We start from the raw sequence: 21,444 nt of genomic DNA on the forward strand, positions 1-21,444 counted from the left end.
GGTGTAAGTGTTCTCCAGTTTGTGAGTCACCCACCCAGTGGTTGTGGGATGTGATTTTATTGTGATAAAATAAATCCCACCATCTCACTGAGGCTTCTCCTTTGTCTTTGGATGTGGGGTATCTTTTTTGGTGAGTTCCAGTGTCTTCCTGTCGATGATGGTTCAGCAGTTAGTTGTGATGCCGGTGCTCTCGCAAGAGGGAGTGAGCGCACGTCCTTCTACTCCGCCATCTTGAACCAGGATTTCTGAGGGTGGCCTCTTGATTCAGCCTTGGCAGTGGGGAGAGGTCAGCTGGGGGCCCCATGTGGCCTTGGCCGTGCTCTCTGGTTACAGCCCAGGTGGCTGACAGCCCACTTGTCTCGCCTCTTCCCTGCATCAGCAGCTCCCTCACTCCCACTGCTGCGGCCCTCTGGGCTCAGCCATGCCCAGCAGGACAGGGCAGTTCCCGGAGGTGGAAAAAGGAGGTAGTAACTCCCGCTCAAGCCCTCTGGCTCTGCCTCTCCCCACCAGCGCCCTCGTTATGGTCTAATCCTACCTGTGGTCAATGCAGCTCAAGGCTCACCTGGCCGCCCAGCCTGAGCGGGCCCCTCCTCTGAGCACGTGGCATGGTCCCGCAGGGCCGTCATGTGGGCACACTTCTCTCCTCCACCGGGGGGTGAGCTCTGGAAAGCAGAGAACCCCTTGTCCTGATCTCATTTACGGTAAGGGAGGACACGGGGCCTGGTCGTCCTGGGGGATCTTGCAGCATCACCTCTAGGAGGCTGGGCCCACAGCAAGCACTCGTGTGACCCGTTGACGGTCTAGCTGGAGCCGTGGAGCTGTGCTTGGCTGGGTTCCCTGTGTTCGGGTTAGGGCCACGGGTTCCTCTCTGGAGACACTCTGTGTCTTGGCACCTGCGTCCCCTGTCCCCCTTGCTGCCCACAGACAGGGCAGACATCCTGTCAGGTCCTGCTCATTGATGGAGGTGGTGGGGACCGTGGGAGCTGCCGGGGGAAGGGCCAAGGAGGAGGCTGCCAGGCTGCGGTGGGGGAGGCTCTGAGGGGGCTTTCCGAGCTGTGCGCCCACCGGCCAGAGATCCACAGCCCTGTCACCCTGCTCTCAGGTTAGCAGTCCCCCAGCGAGGCCTCGGCTTCCTCTCGCTGCTGGGAGATCCCTGGGCTCTCAGGAGGGCGGGAGGGGCCCCGCAGAATCCTCACCCCAAGTGCCGCTCAGGTTGGGGAGGGCCGGTGAGGGGCCCTTGAGTTCGCCTGTCTTTGTCCTGGTCCTCCCGCTGAGTGGATGTTGGCGTCTCTGCAGGTCGGAATGAGCTGATCGCCCGCTACATCAAGCTGCGGACAGGGAAGACCCGCACCAGGAAGCAGGTGGGCCCTGGGGCAGGTACCCTGGCACTGGTCGGCTCCCAGGGTGGCCCGGCCCTCCGCAGGACTGGGTGTGGGCTCTAGGGGCCAGCTTGGGAGGGGTCCTCTGCTGGGTGTGCCACAGATGGTCAGTTTCCTTGGGGTCCCTTCTGCCATCGCCTGGGAGGAGACCCCTCCCCATCCGACTGCACTTGTATTTAACTGGGAGAGGTGGGCCCGAGGTCCCATCAGTGACTGAGCCTTTCATTCATTCGTTCGTCCATTCAGTCTGTGATGGGATGGGGGGCTGTGGAGGGCCGAGGGTCAGGGGAACCGGCCGTCGGGGAGACAGGAACCCCTCTTCCCGCCACAGGTGTCCAGCCACATCCAGGTTCTGGCTCGGCGCAAAGCCCGCGAGATCCAGGCCAAGCTGAAGGTAAGGCCAGGGCCGCAGCGGGAGGGCTCGGGTGGGCCAGCCTCCCGGGGCTGGGGCTCTTCTCCCAGGAGGAAAGGTCTTCCCTTGGGTGTGGGGGCTGACTGCTTATGTGTGGAGCCATGAGCTTCTCAGTGCTGAGGAAAGTGGGGTTCAGCCTGTCACCTTTCTCCCACCTGCACAGAGGATGTTGACTGCGGGCCGTGTCTATGTGTCTGTGTGTGAATGGCCGGGCTCACAGCATCCTGGGAGATACAGGCCGGTCTCCTACTGTGCTCCCTGCCCCCTGCAGCCCAGAGGAACCGGGCACACCCTGAGTCCCATGGTTAGAGCAGCAGGACTGCCCTCCAGACCCCGTTTCTTGCGGACCGTGTGGCCCCTTACTGCCGTCACCCAGATCCCGTGGGTGGCAGGCCTGCAGGGTGGGGTCCACGCTGGGGGAAGGGCTGGTGGGGCTCCCTGGATCAGCCCCACCTTGCAGGCCTGTCTGCCAACAGGCGACTGCTACACGGGGGGCCAGCCGCTGGTGGGAGTCCCCTCGCCACGGGACTCGGGCCTCCTGGACCCTGGACCCAGGGGCCCTTGGCTGGACCCTGGGAGGGAGCAGGCCACCCATCACGGTGGGTGTAACAGAAGAGTCTGGCTGCTTGGTAGGAGGAGCCAGCACTCGGGGCTGAGACCAGTAAATCACAGGCATTTTAATTTTATTTTTATTTTTATGTTTTGGCCGCACTATGCGGCTTGAGGGATCTCAGTTCCCCGACCAGGGATTGAACCCGGGCCCTCGGCAGTCAAAGCGCGGAGTCCCAACTGCTGGACCGCCAGGAAATTCCCCACAAACATTTTTTAAAGCAGTGGAAGCCCTTTCGTTTTTCTCCCAAATTAAATATCACCCCGATCCGTTATCAGAGGAGCTACTCTGGTCAAAGCTAGGTTGGCGAGAAGCGGGGTAGGGACCCTTCGTGCTAGTCACCTCTCAGCCCCCATGACTCTTGAACCCGAAAGCATCCCAGAACCCAGTTTAAAAGCCCCTGGACTAGAGGACCATGGAGGCCCCTTCTGGCCCCGTTGTCCGTGACCCTGACACTGGAGGCTCTGATGGCGTGGGTGGGAACTCCCAGGAGGTTCCATTCCTCCTGCATCAGCCCAGCTGTCCCCCGCCCCTCACAGCTGTGGCCCAGCCCTCGCTCCTTTGTCCCCGGGACAGCTGGCTGGGCCGCAGCTGCTGGTCTCTCCCTCTCAGGCCAGCACATGTGTGCCCGGACATCCCTGGCCCTGCAGCCCACTTGCCCCTCACTCCCCGCTCTGGTCAGCCTGTGACTCGCCAGGGCCTGGTAGGGGACCGGCGGGAGGGCCGAATGTCCAGGGTCCTGTTTAGAGCCATCGAGGGGAGCTCTGCATTCCCGTGGGGGCCGGCTGTACGGCTCATGTGTGCTCGAGGAACGGAACCCGTCCCTGTCCACAGGCTCTAACGTGGGGCTGGGAACAGCCTCTGGACCGCCGGACAGGCTTTGAGGGGAGCCACGGACCCCTTCAGTAACATGCACGTTTTCACGTATGTGCATTTCTCGGAGAAGATTGGTCTGAGGATTTTGTCATATTCTCCAGAGGGTCTGGGGCCCAATGTAGTTAAGCTCCCTGGTGGATGGCAAGGTTAGGTAGAAGTCTGGTCTGGCCTGGCTCTGCCCTGGGCCGTGGGCCCTCTGCCATGTCACCCACCTGCCTCGAGCTCCATCCAGCTTCCCCGCCTGTAAAATGACAGGGTTGAGCAAGGTGGTATCTGAGGTCCCCTCCAGCCGCAAAATTCAGTAGCCTGGTCACTGCTGTCACCCCGCACTCCCACCTGGTTCCTGTCCCACTCGCTGGTCCCTGGCCGTTCATCGGGAGGAAGGGACTCAGGCTGCCGACACAGGGCTGGAGCTCTCTGCCCTCCCACCACTGCAGTTGTTAACAGAGGTTTGTGGGCCTCCTGGGGCGTGGCCTGCCACCCCATTCGTGTCCTGGAGGGAGCGGGCCTGGGCACGTATGGCATCTCCCTCCCGACATCAGCAGAGCCCTTGGGGAGAGACAGCCTAATGCTTTGGTTATCAGAGACAGCCTCAGAGCAAGGCCCGAGTTTGGCCCCAAAAGGACAGTGGGCTGGGGAGTCCCACCACTCAGCACGGCCTCCCGGGCCCTCTGTGCTGAGGATGGGTGCCGGCAGATCCTGACGTGCCCCCTCCTTGGTTCGCTCAGCCCCCCGGGCCTGCAGAGGTCAGAGGTCACGGATGCGCCATCCCGGACGGACCTTAAGGGGCTACTGTCACGTGACCCCTGTCAACACCCAAGCCCCCTAAGTCCTCTGAGCCTCAGTTTCTTCATCTTAGAATGGGGAGCCTACGAGTCCTGCCAGCCTCACGGGGGTGCTGAGATGTTCAGAACCAAAGTGAGACAGCGTTCTTTGCCTTCCGGGGGCCGTCTCGTGTGTGCCCCATGAGCGTAAGGGGTCCCTGAGAAGCCGAGTGGAAGGGCCTGGCCCCAGACCTCATCGCGCAGGATGCCGGGCGCACCACCTGGACCCTTCGGGCCTGACGCCGTGGTGATGCTACCCACCGGGCGAGTGAAGTCATATGCAAAACCAGCTGTGGGCTGAAAGGACCTCCCTCAGCAATTAGCTTGCTTAATACTCAGGACAGATTTGGGTCCCCCAATCTGATTATTAAATAAAGGGCCCACTTATTTTTCCCTTTTAAAAAGTAATTCATCATAAAGATACAGAATTTCTAATCAGAGCTCCCGAGTTGACAGAAACCAACCTTTTGTCTCCAATAATGCTACCCATACTGAATAATACTTGCTGTTCAGTCTGGATGTGTGGTCTTCTTTTGGACCCACTAGGCTTTCTGACATACAGTATGTTGTCTTATTGGTTTTGAAGACCTTTGGGATTGGAGAGCTCAGGATGGGGGACCACTGGCTAATACAAGTAGTAACCAAGTATTATTACTGTTATTATTATAAGCAGGTCATACTGCTGATTTGTTCAGAGCCCCTGCAGGGTGAACCCCTTTTGGAGGGGGTCTTTGGACCATAGAGGGGACCCATAGAGGGCAGATGGTTGGTATTCGCATCCTGACACATAACAGGTCCGGGAGCCATGGCTGCCCGTGGTACAGTAGAGACCCACAGGCCAGGGTTAAGACGGGGGCCACGGGAGACCATCCCTTGTCACCGTCCACGTGACCGAGGATGACCCCTGCCCAACAGATATTCATGCACCATCTCCCGAGGGCCAGGTGAGGCCCCAGCCACCACTGGTGAGCAAGACCTGGGTGGTCCCTGTGTCCCTGAGGTTGGCAACAGGAGCGCCATGGTCTGGCAGGTGGCCTCCAAGTCTCTTTAAACCCTGATGAGACTGGCAGGGCGAGCGATGTGCCCCTTGGACGGATGAGGAGGGTGATCAGAGCCACCGAGTGACTTCCTCAAGTCACAGGACCGGTTCCCAGCCCTGCAGGAACGTGAGCCTGGTCCCCAGGGCCGAGTCCAGGGTCTGACTTCCCTGTCACCAGCTGGACCCGCCTCTCCCGACCTGCCACGGTGCCCACACTGAGGCCTCCCTCGATGTCTCCCCAGGATCAGGCAGCTAAGGACAAGGCCCTGCAGAGCATGGCTGCCATGTCGTCCGCCCAGATCATCTCTGCCACAGCCTTCCACAGTAAAATGGCCCTCACCCGGGGCCCAGGCTACCCGGCGGTCTCAGGGGTAAGTGGGGCTGCCTGGAGTCGGAGGCTGGACTGCCCCGTCCTTCTCACTCCTCCCCCTTCCAAGGCACTGGCCACACCAGAGTCCTCACTTGAGTCGTCTCGGGCCAGGAGAGCCGGGGAAGGAGAGACCAAGGACCGAGGGGCCATGCAGTCGCTGGGACCGCCCTCCTGGGGGCCTCGGCAGTGACAAGGGTGCAGCCGCCCCGTCACACGGCCACCTGGGGGCTCTGCAGAGTTGGCCCCGTTTACAGAAGAGGAGGCTGAGGCCGGGCTTTGGGGCGGCGCCGGCATGTTCTGAGGAGCCGCTCTGCCCCGCCCCCGGCTCAGCCTCGTCCCCCCTCCGCCCTCAGGGGCTCCTTCCAGGTAAAGGGCTGATGTCCAGGAACAAAGTCCTCTCGAAGTTTAAACTGAGAATGGGTCTCTTGGCCGTGGCCACGTGGGTCCCGCTCTAAGAACAGTCCAGAGAGGCCCCTCCTCCCCGGGGCTGAGTCCTCCCAGGGTGTTGTAGGCTGTTGGGACTGACGCACCGCCCCAGGCCCTGTGTCCGGGGAGGCTCTCGTCCAGCATTTTTCCGAGTGTGTCCAGAGGCCGCTAGTCCGGAAGGGCGTTGAGTGGACAGGACGACGGGACAAACGAGTGCACACGTGACTCGGGCACTCAAGTCTCAATAGGATGCCTGACTCCAGATCTCTTGAGAGTCCTGCGTGCCACTGTCACCAGGCATCTGTCCCCGAGGAAGGGGACGAGTGCCGTGTTTGCAAGCCTGGGGGCTTCTCTTGGGAGCCCCTTATGGGCAGGCGTTCCAGAGGCTGGAGGTCCTTGCAGCGCTCGCGGGGACGCCGTGCTGCCTGGCTCTAGGCAGGCACCCTTCCCAGGCCCAGGCCCGGCCTCGCCCTCCAGCGGAGCCCCTGCCCGGTCTCTCTCTCGACGCCGCTGGCCGCGCACACTGGGCTCTGCTGACTCTGTGCTTTTGTCTCCTCAGTTTTGGCAAGGAGCTTTGCCGGGCCACGCCGGAACGTCCCACGAGTGAGTATGGCCACCGTGCTGCCCCGTTGCTCCCTGGGCTGTGCTTGAGCCCGTGAACTCGTGCCGCTGACCCAGGCCTGAGTGTGGGAGAGCCGCAGTCTGGGGTCAGCCTTTCCGGATGGCCCTGCGCTTACGGATGAGGCTCTCCTGCTCTCGGGCACCCTGGGGTGGCGTTTGCTGAAGCCCCAGTCTATCCGGGGCGTAGCAGAACCCGAGCTCAGGACCCCGAGGGGAGCAGGCTAGGAACCAGCCCTGTGGCTGGCCTGGGAGGGAGGGAGGAGGGGTGGGTTTTCCAAACAGACCCGCTGCTTCTGTGGGTCGGCCAGAATCCCGAGGGAGCGGGAGGCCAGAGCCACTGACCACCCGGGCCTGCCTCACTGAAGACAGCGTTGGAGCCTGACCGAGGCTCTAGGCTGCCACCTGCCCCCAGGCCCACGCGTCCTCTCTCGTCTCCCACAGTGTGAAACCTTTCTCTCAGCAAACCTACACTGTCCAGCCGTCACTGCCTCTGCCAGGTGGGTCAGCAGCTCTGCCTCCCTCGTGCACCACACCCCTGTGGTTCCTGCTCCGAGTCCCAGGCCCTGACCGCTAGATGCCCCTAGCAGTCCCCTTAGATGCTGCCCCGGCACGTGCTCGCACCGTGCACCCCAGCTCCCAGCTCCACCTCGATCCTCTTCCAGGAGCCAAGCCCCCTGCGCCCCCAGGGCTGCCCGTCCTCCCCAAGCCCCTCCCCAGCGAGGCTCAAGGCTGGCAGGGTGCGCACAGCTCAAGGGGCAGTGCCTGCGCCCCGGGGTGGCCACTCCACCTGCATGTGCGCCCTGTCCTGCTTGGCTTCTGGGATGGCTTCCCCCTGTGACACTGTAATCCTCTCCTTCAAGGCGGGGGTCCAGCAGAGCATGGCTTTCCAGCCTGGAGCCCCTGGTTAGCAGAGGGAAGGCTCCTGGCATGAGGCAGATGGAGGTCCAGCTGGGCAGCACGGAGCTCCCGCCTTCCCCGCTCACGTGACTCGCTCTGTCCCTGCCTCTTTCTCAGGAAGGTCCCTCCACCTTCCGCTCTGCAGGGCGAGATAGGATCCTCGCCCTCACCCTCCTTTCCTGGCTTGGGAATGGCTCCTGCCTGCCCGGTGGCCTGGCTTTTCCTGCTCTGAGAGCGGGCCCTGCCACCCTCCTTAGGTTCCTGACGGTTGCTCGGGGGCCTCCCACGCCCTCTAGTCCGTGCTCTCCCCTCACGGCTCCCCCACCCCGTCTGCAGTCACATCCCCACTCTTACCCTCTGTAACTCACCTGTCATCTTTTTTTTTTTTTTAATATTTATTTATTTGACTGCATCGGGTCTTAGTTGTGGTGCGTGGGCTTAGTTGCCCCGCAGCGTGTGGGATCTTAGTTCCCTGACCAGGGATCCAACCCGCGTCCCCTGCATTGGAAGGTGGATTCTTAACCACTGGACCGCCAGGGAAGTCCATCCATCATCTTTTTAAAGCATCAATCTCACCGTGCTGCTTCCAGCTTAGAATCTGTTAGTGGCTTCCTGGTGCCTTCAGGACACAATCCGGTCGTCTCCCTGGCTGGACCAGGAGTTTCTCCAGGGCAAGAACCAAGTGGAGGCTGCCCTGGAAGCCCCGGGTCCAGCAGCCATCCCACCCCCCAACCCCAGCCAGCATCCAGTCCCCCTTGAACGCAGTTCCGTGCAGGGGCCCGAGGGGGCTGAGCTGTTCCAGGCTGAGCTCCCTGCCAGGGCTGCCCCTGGACCGCTGGCCAGTGCTCTGCCTGCCCACCCCCCCGGCTGGGAGACCCCGATAAGGCAGACAGTCCGGGGGCCTGGCAGAGGGTGCGGCAGGGAGGCCCTGTGGACCGGCTCCCATGTGCCTTCCACTGTGTGCAGGGTTCGAGTCTCCCGCAGGAGCCTCCCCGTCGCCCTCCGCGCCCCCAGCACCCCCGTGGCAGGGCCGCAGCGTGGCCAGCCCCAAGCTCTGGATGCTGGAGTTTTCTGCCTTCCTGGAGCGGCAGCAAGACCCCGAAACGGTAGGTCCTGGCCTCCCTCTGGCCGCTCTCCCGCCTGGTGCTCATTCCCGGGGTGGCGGCTCCCCTGCTTCCCCCACCTCCTCTTCCTCTGGCTCTGGCTTTCTCGCCCTGCTCTCTGCCCCGCTCCACCTTGGGGCCGAGCTTAGGGTCCTTGTTGCTTTCCATCCCCCCTTATCCTTCCATCCTCTCCCTCCCCGCTTCCTTCTCACTGGACCTTCCCTCTGTCCCTGGCTCTGTTTCTGCTCCCCACCCCAAGCCCTCTCTCGGTTCCTGCGTACCATCCCGGTGCCCCGAGGCTCTGTCCCTTCCCTGCTCCCACCATGTCCGCCTTCTTCCTGGTCCAGCCACCTCTCCGTCTGAAGGCACTGGTCCCAGTCCTGCCCGCAGGCCCTGTGGCTCTGAGGAGTCTCCTGTCTGCCCCGTGTCCTCGGGGACGCCAGCAGGAGCAGCAGCCCACCCCCATCCCTCCCCCTTCAGTGTCTCCGTCCTGGGTGACCGGCGTCACCTGCAAAGTTCAGAGGAGCACCTGGCCAGGTGGACAGGATGCCAGAGTCGTGGGGACTTCACTGACCATTTCACTTTGACATGTTCAAGCTTATGGTTTAGATGAGGAACCCAGCGTGGACCACGAAAGAAGCAACTCTTCTTTAGCCGCAGCGAGGGGCCGCAGCCGCCGCCTCGGGGGGGAGCACCCCTCGTATGGGCCGCTGGTCTTCCATCACAGACGAGATCACGGGGGTCCAGAGATAGAAACTGAGTCGCCTAAGGGTGTTGGCGACAGAGTCAAGACTCAGTACAAGTAGCGACGAGAAAGTGCCAGGCGCCTGCGGGGGTCGCCCTGCCCCCGGTGCTGGGCACCCGCCGACTCTGCTGTGCACTCAGCCCCTCTACCGGCTCCGCTTTACCAGAGGGGAAACAGGCCCCCGCCGTGGCGTCCCTGCTCTGGGCCACTGGCCGGGCTCCGAGCCCCGGTCTGTCTGGTCTGTCTGCCCCGCCGCCCCCGTGGCCCCTCAGACCAGTTCTTCTCTGTCCACAGTACAATAAGCACCTGTTCGTGCACATCGGCCAGTCGAGCCCCAGCTACAGCGACCCCTACCTCGAAGCCGTGGACATCCGCCAGATTTACGACAAGTTCCCCGAGAGGAAGGGTGGTCTCAAGGAGCTCTTTGAACGGGGACCCTCCAACGCCTTTTTCCTCGTGAAGTTCTGGGTAAGCCTTGGATGACCTCCTCCTTCCCACCCCAGCATGTCGATGACCGCAGGGAGAAAGGAGGAGGGGTGGGCCTTGGCGGCGGCGGGACCTGGGACACGCAGGACAAGAGCGAAGGGCCAGCACAGAGCGGCCCTCTGGTGCCGGGAGCTCAGACCAGATGGGGCCATTGGTGCCGCAGAGCAAGGCCCCCTCCTGATGGCGGGTGATGGTCACGCCCGGGCAGAAGTGCGGCCTCAAGGGGTCTGTAGTACCAGAGAGGACCTACAGGAGACCTGAGGGGTAGTCACCCAAGGCTTTCAATGCCAAGGTTTCCGGGCCCGCAGCGGGGCAGCCGTTGGGCTGGGTGGGGCTTGGAGAAGTGGACGGTAGGCTTAGGCTGGGTCATCCCCAAAGAAACACCGAGCTTCTCCAAGAGCTCAGCCTGTAGCTCGGCCTCCGCCGCCCTCCCCAGCTCACCCCTGCATGGGTGCTGTGTGGGTAGAGCCTCCTTCTTTCGAAACCTCCTCCAAGACCAGGAGGCACAGGACCTCTTCCAGGGGCCCAGCACCCACAGAAAAGGGATGCCGGGAAGAGGGACAGGGCAGGAGAAGCCAGCGGGAGGAAGTGCAGGAAATCCTTCTGGCTGGTGGTCAGAGCCTCCGAATCGTCTCAGAGCCCGGAAGCTGGGCCTTTATTTGGTCTCGGACTTTGATAACCTGAAAGCTGTACTCTTCCTAGAAGTGGGCATATTCACACGAAAGCGTACATGCAGTTCCAGGTGGCTTACTGGTCCCTGGCTAGGAGCTCTTAGCCTAGCCCTCATCCGCGACTGAATCTGTGGGGCTGGCTGTCTACAGAAAAGGCAGGAACGGAGACCCAGGGCCCGGATCCCGACGAGGCTCAGTGTTTGCCCTTGCAGGACAGCTTGCTCTGCGAGCCGAAGGGGGTTGGCCCTGGGCCTTCAGGGATGGGCAGAGTTAGGCGGAAAAGGGGAAGGGCCTCCAGGGGGGCTAGTCATGGGTAAACGTGTAAGAGAGGGAACCGCAGAAAGTAAAACAGGAGAGGTGAGTCTGATCCTGGAAGGTCCTGATCCCACAAAGGTCTGGATTTGATTCTCTGCTGGGATGAAAAATAGGTAGTAGTTTCTTTTACTTTATCTTATTTTTAAATCAGTGCACGTTCATTGTTATTAATACCAAAAGGCTTATAAATGAAAACCGTCAGGTTGTCGTCCGCCTCCTCCCAACCCCAAGCCCAATCCCGAGAGGCAATCACTGTAAAATGTCACTGTTTATTCTGGGTTTTATCTCCTTAGTTCTGAATATCTGCTTATATTGCTACACTTTGATATCACGACTATGTGTTGTGTATTTATGGTAGAAAAACACTGGCTGTATTATAGCACTTTCCCCCTCATCATCCCAGTAGGTTATGTAATTTAGTCAAAGCGATAAAGTGTTTAGATTTTGTGACAACGTAGATTGGCCACCAGAGTGTGTGATGATTACATGTCATTTCTGTGCAACTTTTTGTTTTTTCCTAAAAATAAATGGTTCTTTCGCTTGCACATTTCTGAAAAACCGACTATTAAAATTTTACAAATTGTTCTATCATAACCAACATATAATATTTAAAAACTTGTTTTTCACGCAGTGCTCAGGCCTCTCAGAGAATTTATCCTTTGTCCCTTTCTCCTTCTGGATGCCTCTGTTCTGCTCCAATTTGAACCGGTTTTCCTCCAGGCCTGCTCAACAGCTGTCCCGAGACCTCTGTTTACTGCTCCTCTGTTTTGAATCTACAGTTTCCTAGATCTCCTATTTCTCTCTTTTTTGGTGTTCCCCCCTCATTTTGCTGGAATACATTCTCTAGTCCCTTCCTAAGAAAAGGTTCATGGTAGATAAGTGTTCTAAGTCTACCTGTTTGAAATGTCATTTCTTTTCAGTACCTGATTCATAGTTTGGGTACAGAATCTCCATCGTAAGTGATTTTCCCTAGAAGTGGTTTTCAAGAATCATTTTTTGGTTGCTCCGATGTCTTACGAGAGTAGTCCGGTAGTATTCTAATTCTCTGTTCTTTGTTATGTAACTCGGTTGTTTTTAGCCTCTAGGAGTTTTGCGTTTCCTCTCTGTTCCTACGTTAAATTTCACATTGATGACCTTGGGGATCTGTGTTGTTTTTCTTCCTATTTTTGAGCCAGGTACTTGGTAGGCAGTGAGATGAGAGTCTCTCAATTTGGTAACTTTACTTATATTATTTCTTTTTCTTTGTTTTCTCTGTGTTCTTTTCCAGGAACCCCTGTTAGTCTGATGTTGGATATCCCGGACCTATCCTCTCTGATTTTTACCATTTATTTATTTTCCAATTCATTTTCTTAGAGACTTTCTTAACTTTATCTTCTAATTTAAGAGTGAATCTGAGTGAATATTCCATAAAACCCAAAGTAACATTGGCATGAATGAATAGTTCTTCTTTCATGTAAAGTAAGTCTGGAGATAGAGTGTCCAGGTCTGGTCCAGCAGCTCCGTGAAATTACCAGAGACCCTACTCTTCTCTATCTGCCATCCTCAGTGTGTGGCTTCTGTCCTTAAGGTCAAGGCTGCTGGGGTTCCAGCCATCACATCCATTTTTCAGGCATCAGGAAGGGGGAAAGCCAACTTAGTTCCCTTTAAGGAGCCTTCCTGGAAGTCCCACACAATTCTCAATTAGTTGTCTGTTTGTATGTAGCTGCAAAGGAGCCAGGGAAATGTACTCTTTTAGTTGAGTAAGTTGCCATTCTGAATAAAATCAGGGTTCTCTTACTACAGAAAATGAACGACTCTTTCAATTGTTGATGTGTCGTAGTTTAACTGATGGCATTTTTTTCTTAATTGTTTGTAAAATCTTGGTGCATTGTACATTTAGTGGTGAAACAGATTAACGGAATATGGTGGCATTCTCTGCCCACCCCCACCCTGCCCCTTGTATTAAATATTTAATTTTGACCATGACGTTTTTAATTTTTAAGAGCTCCTTCTTCTTCTTTGATTGCATCCTGATCTTGTTTCATGTCTATTTTTTAACTTTTCTTCTGCTCCCTTTGTTTCCTTTTTGTCCCATTTCCTGTCTGGGTCTTTGTCTTTCAAGTTGGAGGATTTTCTCAAATGTCTATAATTCTTGGCCAGATTTTTTGGTCCTTATTTTTTTGACAGCTTTATTGTTATGTAATTCACTTACCATATAATTCACCTACTTAAAGTGTACAATTCAGTATTTTTAGTGTATTCACAGAGTTGTGCAACCAGTTAATTTTAGAACATTTTTATCACCCCCAAATAAACCCCAAACCCATTAGTTATCACCTCCACCCCCAGCCTTAGGCAACCCTAATCTGCTTTCTGTCTTTATAGCATTTTTAGATATTTCACATAAATGGAATCTTACAACATATAGTCTTTTGTGACTGGCTTCTTTCACTTAATGTTAAGTTTTTAAGGTTTAGTCGTATTATAGCACATATCAGGACTTCATTCCTTTTTATGGTTGGGTAATATCCCACTGTCTGGATAGACCACATTTTGTTTATCCATTCATCCGTCAGTGATGGGCATTTGGGTTGTTTCCACCTTTGGGCCATTGTGAATAATGCTGCTATGAACTTAATATACAAGTCTTTGTGTGGACATAGCTTTTCATTTCTCTTGGGTAGATACTTAGGCATGGAATTGCCGGATCACATGCACTATGTATTTATTTATTTTTGGCTGCGTTGGGTCTTCGTTGCTGCACGGGCTTTCTCTAGTTGCGGCGAGTGGGGGCTACTCTTTGCGGTGCGTGGGCTCCTCATTGCGGTGGCTTCTCTTGTTGCAGAGCACAGGCTCTAAGCACGTGGGCTTCAGTAGTTGTGGCTCGCGGGCTCTAGAGCGCAGGCTCAGTAGCTGTGGTGCACGGGCTTAATTGCTCTGCGGCATGTGGGATCTTCCCGGACCAGGGCTTGAACCTGTGCCCCCGGCATTGGCAGGCAGATTCTTAACCGCTGAGCCACCAGGCAAGTCCCCTCTTTTTACATTCTTGACAGTGTCCTTTGAAGCACGACCTTTTCCATTTTGATGAGGTCCAGTGTATCCTTCCTTTTGTTGTTTGGGCCTTTTGTCCGTGTCCAGTGACTGGGAACTCTGTGGACAAGGTGTGGGCCTTGTTACCTGCTGGGCTTCTCTTTCAGGTGGTCGGGGTTGGGGAACCAGCCGCTTTATCGAGGACACTAGTAAATGTCAGCATATTTACTGGACCTTTTCCTTTCCTGAAGTGGTTCAGTTTCTCCAAAGAAGACTCCTACTGTCCCCCCACCCCTTGGCAGGGACAAACGAACATTCTAGCAGCGGGGCAGGGCGAGGGCTAGGGGAGCCGACCGTTTCTTAAGCAGCGTTCACCTCATGCCCTGGCTCCCACCCCCTCTCCTGACATGCCTGGGGGCCCGAAGACCTGACGCCCTCCTGTTTAATTTCTTCTCCTGATGTGTGAAGAGTGGGGGCCCGGAGGCCTGACCACCCAGTGTACAGCCTTTCAGCCGGTTCCTTGTGTCATATCCTGCGGCCCCCTGGCCATCACTGTCCGGGCCCCTGTCGTCCCGAGGGTGGCGCTGACTCCCACCCGGCACCCCTCTGAGGCACTTTCAGGCTGTAACTCTTCTTGCGTCGTTTCCCCGCAGAAGCCATCCTAGCTCAGATCAGCTGTCAGTCCCCTGGAATTTGTTGAATTCTCCTGTCCGTTTGGTCTTCCTCCGTTTCTTCGGGTGTGTGGTACAACGCATTAAAAAAGGTCTTTGCGCTCACCCTGCTGGCTCTCTGGACAGGGAAATGTGAACTTGTACAGTCAGTCTCCGTTGTTTTTTTTTTTGTGCGGTACGCGGGCCTCTCACTGTTGTGGCCTCTCCCGTTGCGGAGCACAGGCTCTGGACGCGCAGGCTCAGCGGCCATGGCTCACGGGCCCAGCCGCTCCGTGGCATGTGGGATCTTCCCGGACCAGGGCACGAACCCGTGTCCCCTGCATCGGCAGGTGGACTCTCAACCACTGTGCCACCAGGGAAGCCCCAGTCTCCCATTTTAACCAGAGGTCCCCGAGGGCCACCGCTAATGGATCGGTAGCAGTTGTTTGGAGTGCTGGGTTGAGGAAGATCCGGAGGGAGGCCTTCCTGGATTGACTGGTAATGTCTGCCATGGGTGCAGCAGGGGAGGGTAGTGTGCATTGCCTACATGTTTACCATCCCGTTGTTTAGGAAATGAGGAGTCCTTGAAGGTTGTTGAATGGGGCATGGCCAGAGCTGTGCTTGGTTACATGCATTAGCCATCCAGACTGACAGCTGCAATACAGGCCGAGAGAGAGACCTCAGCCTCCTTAGGGCCTCGGTGGAGAGACTGGCTTTAGAGTCTGATGTACGAGGCAGGATGCCAGGCTCCCTTTTCTCAGGAAGGGCTTAAACCATCTCACTTCCCTTTTCGTTCTCCCTCTTCTCCCTTCCAGCCCTGAGCGTGGGAGTTGGAACCACAGCAGCCAACTAGCACGGGCACCATCCGGCCAGCGGTGGCGACTCCCACCGCCTGCGTGTGTCCAGGGAGGTTCCTGGCCTTTCCTTAGGAGAGCCTCCGCCCTCTGTCGCCCACTCCTTCCCCCACCCCCCGAGCCTGTCCAGGCTCAGTCTTGACTCGCAAGTACGACCCTGGCTCAGCTACCCCAGGGTTCAATTTAAGGTGACCCCTGACCAGGGAGGCCTGGCTGGCAGGAGGCGTATGGGAACACCACCCTGGTCGTGGCAGATAGCATACTGGGGTGACAGTATTCTGTATTCTTCTAGCCACCATCCAGATGAGAGCCATCCTAGGCCCCCATTTCACAGATGGGGAGACTGAGGCATGGAGTAAGCAAGGGTCTGGCTCTGAGACCCCCAGCGTGGGCAAGCCTTGCTCCTGTAGTCCTTCTTGTGAGGCACACGCCGAGGTAGATCAAGGCAGTCGGCGGCAGGTCACCCCAGGCACTGTTCACAGCCTGACTTGTACTAGCACGTTTCATCCTTGCCACACCCCTGAAGGGAGGTGCAGCTGACAGCCTCGTTCCGTACAGGGGAAGGTGAGGCACAGAGATTGAAAGAATGTGCCGGGCAGCCCAGTCCGCAGTGACAGAAGCAGGATCGGTGCCAGCCAGCCCCGCTCTGGGAGTGTGCTCGGAACCGTCACCCCGCACCATCCTGCCTTGCCGGGTGGCTGGGGTCCCCCGTGCGGCCCCGTGCTCCCCCTGCTTCTGGTGGAGAAGGCTCTGGGTAGCCTAAAAAGGGCCCTGCGCCCCCGAGGAAGGGCAGCTAGTGGGGGCAGGGAGAGAGCAGTCTCAGCTGTGCATTCAGTGTCAAGCCGGGCACTGGGGCTTCCTGGGGCTTCTAGAGCCCAGGCTTCCCTTCCAGGAGATGGGCAGGGCTGTCCTGCCTAGAGATCAGAGCTGGCAGGTGGAAAGGAGGACCAGAGGATCCTTCTCCTACCTGGCTCGCGGGCCTCGTCCTCTGCTTCCTCTTGAGTCTGGGGAGGCTGGAGGTGGGGGTGAGGGGAGGAGAGAAGGTGGAGACGGTGGTGCTGGGCAGTGTGATTGGGCAGGTTCCACGCCGGGCCGCTGTGCTCCGTCCACAGGCTGCGCACACAGCTTGCGTTCCGAGTGGGAGAATCAGAGCAGGTCCCGCCTGCTCTGTGTGGGAGGGGGTGGGCTGCCAGTGAGCCCTCCCAGCGTGTCAGGAGAGCGAGGCAGGCAGCAGAGGGCCCAGCTGGAGAGCTGTGTCCCGAGGGAGTCTCGGCTCCTGTGGGCCCTGTTTCTCCACCTGAAAAGTCAGTACTTTGTTCCGGAGGGCCTGCGAGGGGCTTGTGTCCGAGGACCCTGATGAGTGGGGTCGGCTGGGGGTGGGAGGGTGGGCACGTGGGCGGCCAGGGCACCTTGGCTGTCATCCGGTCCCTCTCCTCCTGCGTGGGGAAGGTAGAGGCGCCAGGGAAGGACAGACCTGGGATGTGGGAGAGGAAGGTCTCCTGCGTGCTAACCACGGGACTTGGGGTCCTCCCAGGCAGCCCCAGCGCCCTAGCCGTCTGGAACCCTCCTCTCCTGCGCCCTGGCCTGTAGCTGGTGTGAGACTGACCACACAATTAGGAAGGGATGCTGCCAGGAGAGGACAGTGTCGCCACACACCCACCTCGCCCCGCCCAAAAGCCTGGTGGTTTTCTGGTCCGGCCCCAGGCCCTGGGCACACAGGCTGCGGAGTGGGTCAGAGCCCGCTTGGAGTGGGAGGAGGACTTTGATGTCCCAGCTCGGCCTCCTGTCCCCCTCCTGCCGATGGTACTGTTCTCTTTGGTGGGGATGGGTAGTAAGTGGCCGGCTCGTGGGCCGCCGGGACTCATCGGTTCCAGCTGGCGGTGGCATTGGGGGCAGGAGGGGTTGGGTGTCAGGCTGTGCTCCGTGGATGTGAGATGCAGGGGCTGAGAAGCTCCCAACTCCCCCAGGACATGTGGGACCAGCAGAGGCCACCTCTGTCCTTAGGCAGTGGGAGAGGGGACTCTTACACGCTGATGGCCGTGAACTCCAGTCTGCAGATTGAAAATGCCGGGCAGAGCTGGGCCGAGGCCGGGCAGGGAGGACAGTACCCCAGACCTTCCTCCGTCGAAGGGCCCTGACATTTCTCCCAGGCACATACCAGCCCATAACAATGAAGCTGAGCCCCCTGGCCCCCGGGCCCGGCTGTCCCGGCTCATCTGTCAGCCACCCGATCCGCTGCACCTGTTCCAGGCCCAGCCTGGGAGCTGCCACCGCACCGTAGCTATGAATAGGGTGGAGGGCAGGGGGCCGCGGGGGCACTCTCAGGGTAGCGTGGGGGGCAGCTTTGCTCTCAGGCTGAGAAGGCAGAGACACTGAGCGTGTGCGGGGAGGTTCTCAGATTGGGGGGTACACGGTGGGGCTGCAGGAGGTGCTGGGTCGTAATTAGGACGGCACCGAGGGTGGTGAGGTGCTGTGGGGTGCGCGCTTCTCGCTGGCCGGGGTCCCCCGGGACCAAGCAGTGGGACCATAGGGTCGGTTCTGGGGCAGACACTGGACCGCCAACGTCTGAGACAGATGAGGCGTCTGAGACTTTCATCTCCGCCCCATCTCCTTCTCTCTCTCTCTCTTGTTCTCTCAAGCACCAGCTCACCTGTTCTACCTGCTCCCCCAAAAGTCACACACTCCATGAGAGCAGAGACAACACTGCAGCCTCTTTGGGCGCCCCCTGTCCTGGCCATGCTGGGCCAGGCAGGATAAACGGGCAACGGAGCGACTGGAAGGACCAGGCGAGTGGGAGGCAATGCCAGAAGCCCCTGGAGTGTCTTTGAGCCGGGGCGGGGCTCCGAGGACTGGCAGGGGTGCAGGGGGTGGAGGCCCCCCTTGTGAGCATAGGACCGCTCCGCACGCAGAGCCGCCGACAGGGGAGAGTTCCAACAGCCCCGTGTCACCCTGTGGAAGGCACACCGCGTGCCAGGCCCGAGCCCTGGGAGAGCTTGGTTCCCACCTCGAGCGTGCTTACCATGTGGAAGGGGCAAGGCCAGGCCCTGCCAGCACAGGGTGGTGACGGGCACGTCCCATCCCCGCGGGGCGCTGGGGAGAGCCTGGAGGGGCCATGCCAGCCCTGCCGGAGCCCGGGGCACAGTGCATGGATTCACATTTCCTCATTAACAGTTAGGTGACTGTTTTCATGTCTATTAGGAGAAACAGAATCCCTGATGTCACGGGTATGACTGCTTAGAATAAGAATGAGTTGATTTGAAAGAAACCGTTAGGGGCGGAGTGGGGCGTGTGGAGAGTGGGACGTGAATAGCATCAATCAGGGGGAGGACGGCAGTGGCTGCATCCGGGAGACATCAGTTCACGTCCTGGCCTCGCCCCCTCGTCCGGGCGCCTGCCCTCCCCAGGAGCCGGGCTCCCTGCCAGCTCTTTTCCAGGCACGGTCCACGTTCCTGCCCTGCGCTCATGTGTCTCAAGCACACACGAACTGTCCCCCAGGCCTTTTTGAGGACGTCCGACGAACCGGGTCTCCGAGGAGAAGCGTGTGACTCAGTAGAGAGAACAGGAGACAGAGAGCTGGTGCTGTCCCCGGGGCCAGGTTTAACTGCACAGCCCGTCACAGCAGCAATTAATTCCCAGCCCACCGCAGGCCTGGCCCACCTCCGCGGGCCCCTGGGCGCCCCTGCCCCGCCCCACGCCCACCACAGATGCGGGAGACTGCTGCTCATTTTGGAGTTTGGTTTTTCTCCTTTTCTTTCTTTTGGCCACGCCGTGCAGCTTGCGGGATCTTTGTTCCCCAACCAGGGATTGAACCCAGGCCCCCAGCAGTGCCAGTGCAGAGTCCTAACCCCTGGGCGGCCAGGGACGTCCCTGTAATTCATTTTCTTCTTTCTTCCTAACGGCCCCATGAAAGCCCTTGCTGGGCACACTGAAATGTATGCCATCTAGGTCAACACGGAAGCAGCCTTTATTTTCATCATAAAGGTAACACATCCTCGGGGCTTCTCTGGTGGCGCAGTGGTTGAGAGTCCACCTGCCGATGCAGGGGACGCGGGTTTGTGCCCCAGTCTGGGAAGATCCCACATGCCGCGGAGCGGCTGGGCCCGTGAGCCCTGGCCGCTGGGCCTGCGCATCTGGAGCCTGTGCTCCGCAACGGGAGAGGCCACAACAGTGAGAGGCCCACATACAGCAAAAAAAAAAAAAAAGTAACACATCCTCGTTCTGCTTTATGACCTGCATTTTTCTTTCTTTCTGCTCAACATTATGTTGTAGTCAGTTCACAATGGTAAATACAGGTCCCTGTCGACACGGTATGTGGCTCTGTAATATTTCTGCTGTGCCCAAGACAGTTGCCCCCCTGCCAGTCTAGAGGGTCTCCTTGCTCTTGGAAAACTTCTTTCCCCAAAGGAGAGAAAAGTAACGACTTTGATGGCCAGGGGCAGAGCAGCCCGGGGCCCGGCTCTGAATCCTGCTGGAAACTTCCCAGGGTTCTGGGGCTCCCTGTAACTTTGTGCAGAAGAGTCCTTGGGGTCAGAATCCTTATCGCGGTCAGGAGCTCCTCTGCGTTTGTGGGGCTGCAGTCTGGGTCCCGCTGGGCAGTGATCTGGGACGAGTTGTGTGGGTGGGAGGAGAGGCTTCCCCCTAAGAATAATCCTCTTGTGATGTTTGCACACTGCTTCTGAGTCTGAAGCCGCTCTGTTAGCCCCTCAAACGGGGTGATTGGCTGTGGAGCCCAGGTTCCGGAGTGGGGACCCCTCAATGGTTGGGGGCTTCGCCGAGGCACCAAACAGCCTCACCCAGCGTCTCTCGTCTGGGCGGGAGAAGCAGCAGAGCCGGAGCCTGAGGACCCAGGGCCCGTGACTCATCCGCTCTGTGGCCTTGGGCAAGGCCCGCGGTCGGGGAGCCTGAGATCAGACTGAGGCCCCCGTCCTGCCTTGTCCCCCTCGCAAGGAGTGGGTGTGAAGTCATGAGTCTTATTACCCACCTTTCCTTGGGGGGGCAACTTCAAATCGCCCCAACACGCAGCAGGAGGCGTCCTGGACCCTGCCTTCAGGCGCGAAGCTGATCAGAGGCCCGGGGGCTCCCACGCCAGGCTGGGGAGGGGTTCCCTTTGGCAAACGGGCTCAATGAGAGGGTGCTAACCAGACTTCTGTCGGGCACAGAGCTCTCAGCAACTGCAGAGGAGCCCAGGGGAAGGAGGCCGGTGTTGGGGAGATTGGTCCGGAGGCAGAACAGAGATGCAGAAGGTCAAGGGTGGCCGGGCTCGCGGTGCCCCAGAGATGGCGGGAGGCCAGGCCCCCAGAGCCACCGCTGAAGGGACACTGGCAGGGCCCTAATGTTCTAAAGACCGATTTGGGGCCCCGCCTGCTGGGCTGTTGGTACCCAGTGGGCAGCAGGGCCGGGAGCTGATGCAGGCCCAGGTTCTTGCCATTGTTTGGGGCACACGGCCTGACTTTGCACCAGGCCTGCGTGTGGATGGACGAGGGAGCTTTCCGAGGTCCTGCGTCCACGTTTTTTTCTGAGCCCCCTGATGGCGTCCTGGCCCTGGGGCCTGGGCTGTGGCCCCAGAGGCCTCCTCAGTGCCGCCCCCAACAGGGCCCCTGTGAGTTACCGCCCCTCCTTGGTCTCCCCTTGTCTCCCTCCAGGCAGACCTCAACACCAACATCGAGGACGAAGGCAGCTCCTTCTACGGGGTGTCCAGCCAGTACGAGAGTCCTGAGAACATGACCATCACCTGCTCCACCAAGGTCTGCTCCTTTGGCAAGCAGGTGGTGGAGAAACTGGAGGTGAGCACGCGCCGCTGCTCGCCCGCCTGGGCGCCAGACCGTCGCGCCCCTGCGGCCCGGGCTTCTCACCTCTGTGCCCAGATATGTCTGAATGAATGCAGTCTGACCCTCACCGTGCCTCTTCATTGACAACCCACCTCCCGTCCAACACAAGCAGAGCACCTGCCCCCCCTCCCCATCCTGGTGGGCCTCACCTGTTGCCCGTCAGGTCACGGGGAGCCGTTCCAGCGCCCCAGAGCTGAGCTCCCCTACGGCTCTTAACCCACGACCCCTCGGGTGGTTGCGGGCAGCAGCGGTCTCTGAGAAGCTCTTTGAGTTAGTTATTTCTAGCGAAATTTTAATTTTGAGGTCGCTGTGGCTCCAAGTGCAATGGT

General features: G+C 58.7%; 1 protein-coding gene across 4 annotated transcripts in view; it reads left to right on the plus strand.

Moving 5' to 3' along the window:
• TEAD4 (TEA domain transcription factor 4) overlaps positions 1-21,444 on the plus strand; it is a 62,036-nt gene that overhangs the window by 39,581 nt on the left and 1,011 nt on the right. The window contains exons 1-10 of one of the 4 annotated variants that reach the window (XM_027093453.1): positions 1,711-1,773; positions 1,955-2,095; positions 4,137-4,195; positions 5,383-5,511; positions 6,496-6,539; positions 6,999-7,054; positions 8,421-8,560; positions 9,597-9,770; positions 17,927-18,073; positions 20,930-21,070. In XM_027093453.1, the coding sequence (XP_026949254.1) occupies positions 1,996-2,095; positions 4,137-4,195; positions 5,383-5,511; positions 6,496-6,539; positions 6,999-7,054; positions 8,421-8,560; positions 9,597-9,770; positions 17,927-18,073; positions 20,930-21,070 (990 nt within the window). In that variant the 5' untranslated portion in view covers positions 1,711-1,773; positions 1,955-1,995. Of the gene's footprint in view, positions 1-1,296; positions 1,362-1,710; positions 1,774-1,954; positions 2,096-4,136; positions 4,196-5,382; positions 5,512-6,495; positions 6,540-6,998; positions 7,055-8,420; positions 8,561-9,596; positions 9,771-17,926; positions 18,074-20,929; positions 21,071-21,444 lie in introns of those variants that run through there. The other 3 variants (XM_027093451.1, XM_027093454.1, XM_027093452.1) reach the window with 3 other exon arrangements.

The sequence above is a fragment of the Aethalodelphis obliquidens genome, unplaced genomic scaffold (assembly GCF_003676395.1).
Source record: "Aethalodelphis obliquidens isolate GAN/ISIS:26980383/991018 unplaced genomic scaffold, ASM367639v1 scaffold83, whole genome shotgun sequence".
Lineage (NCBI taxonomy): Eukaryota > Metazoa > Chordata > Mammalia > Artiodactyla > Delphinidae > Aethalodelphis > Aethalodelphis obliquidens.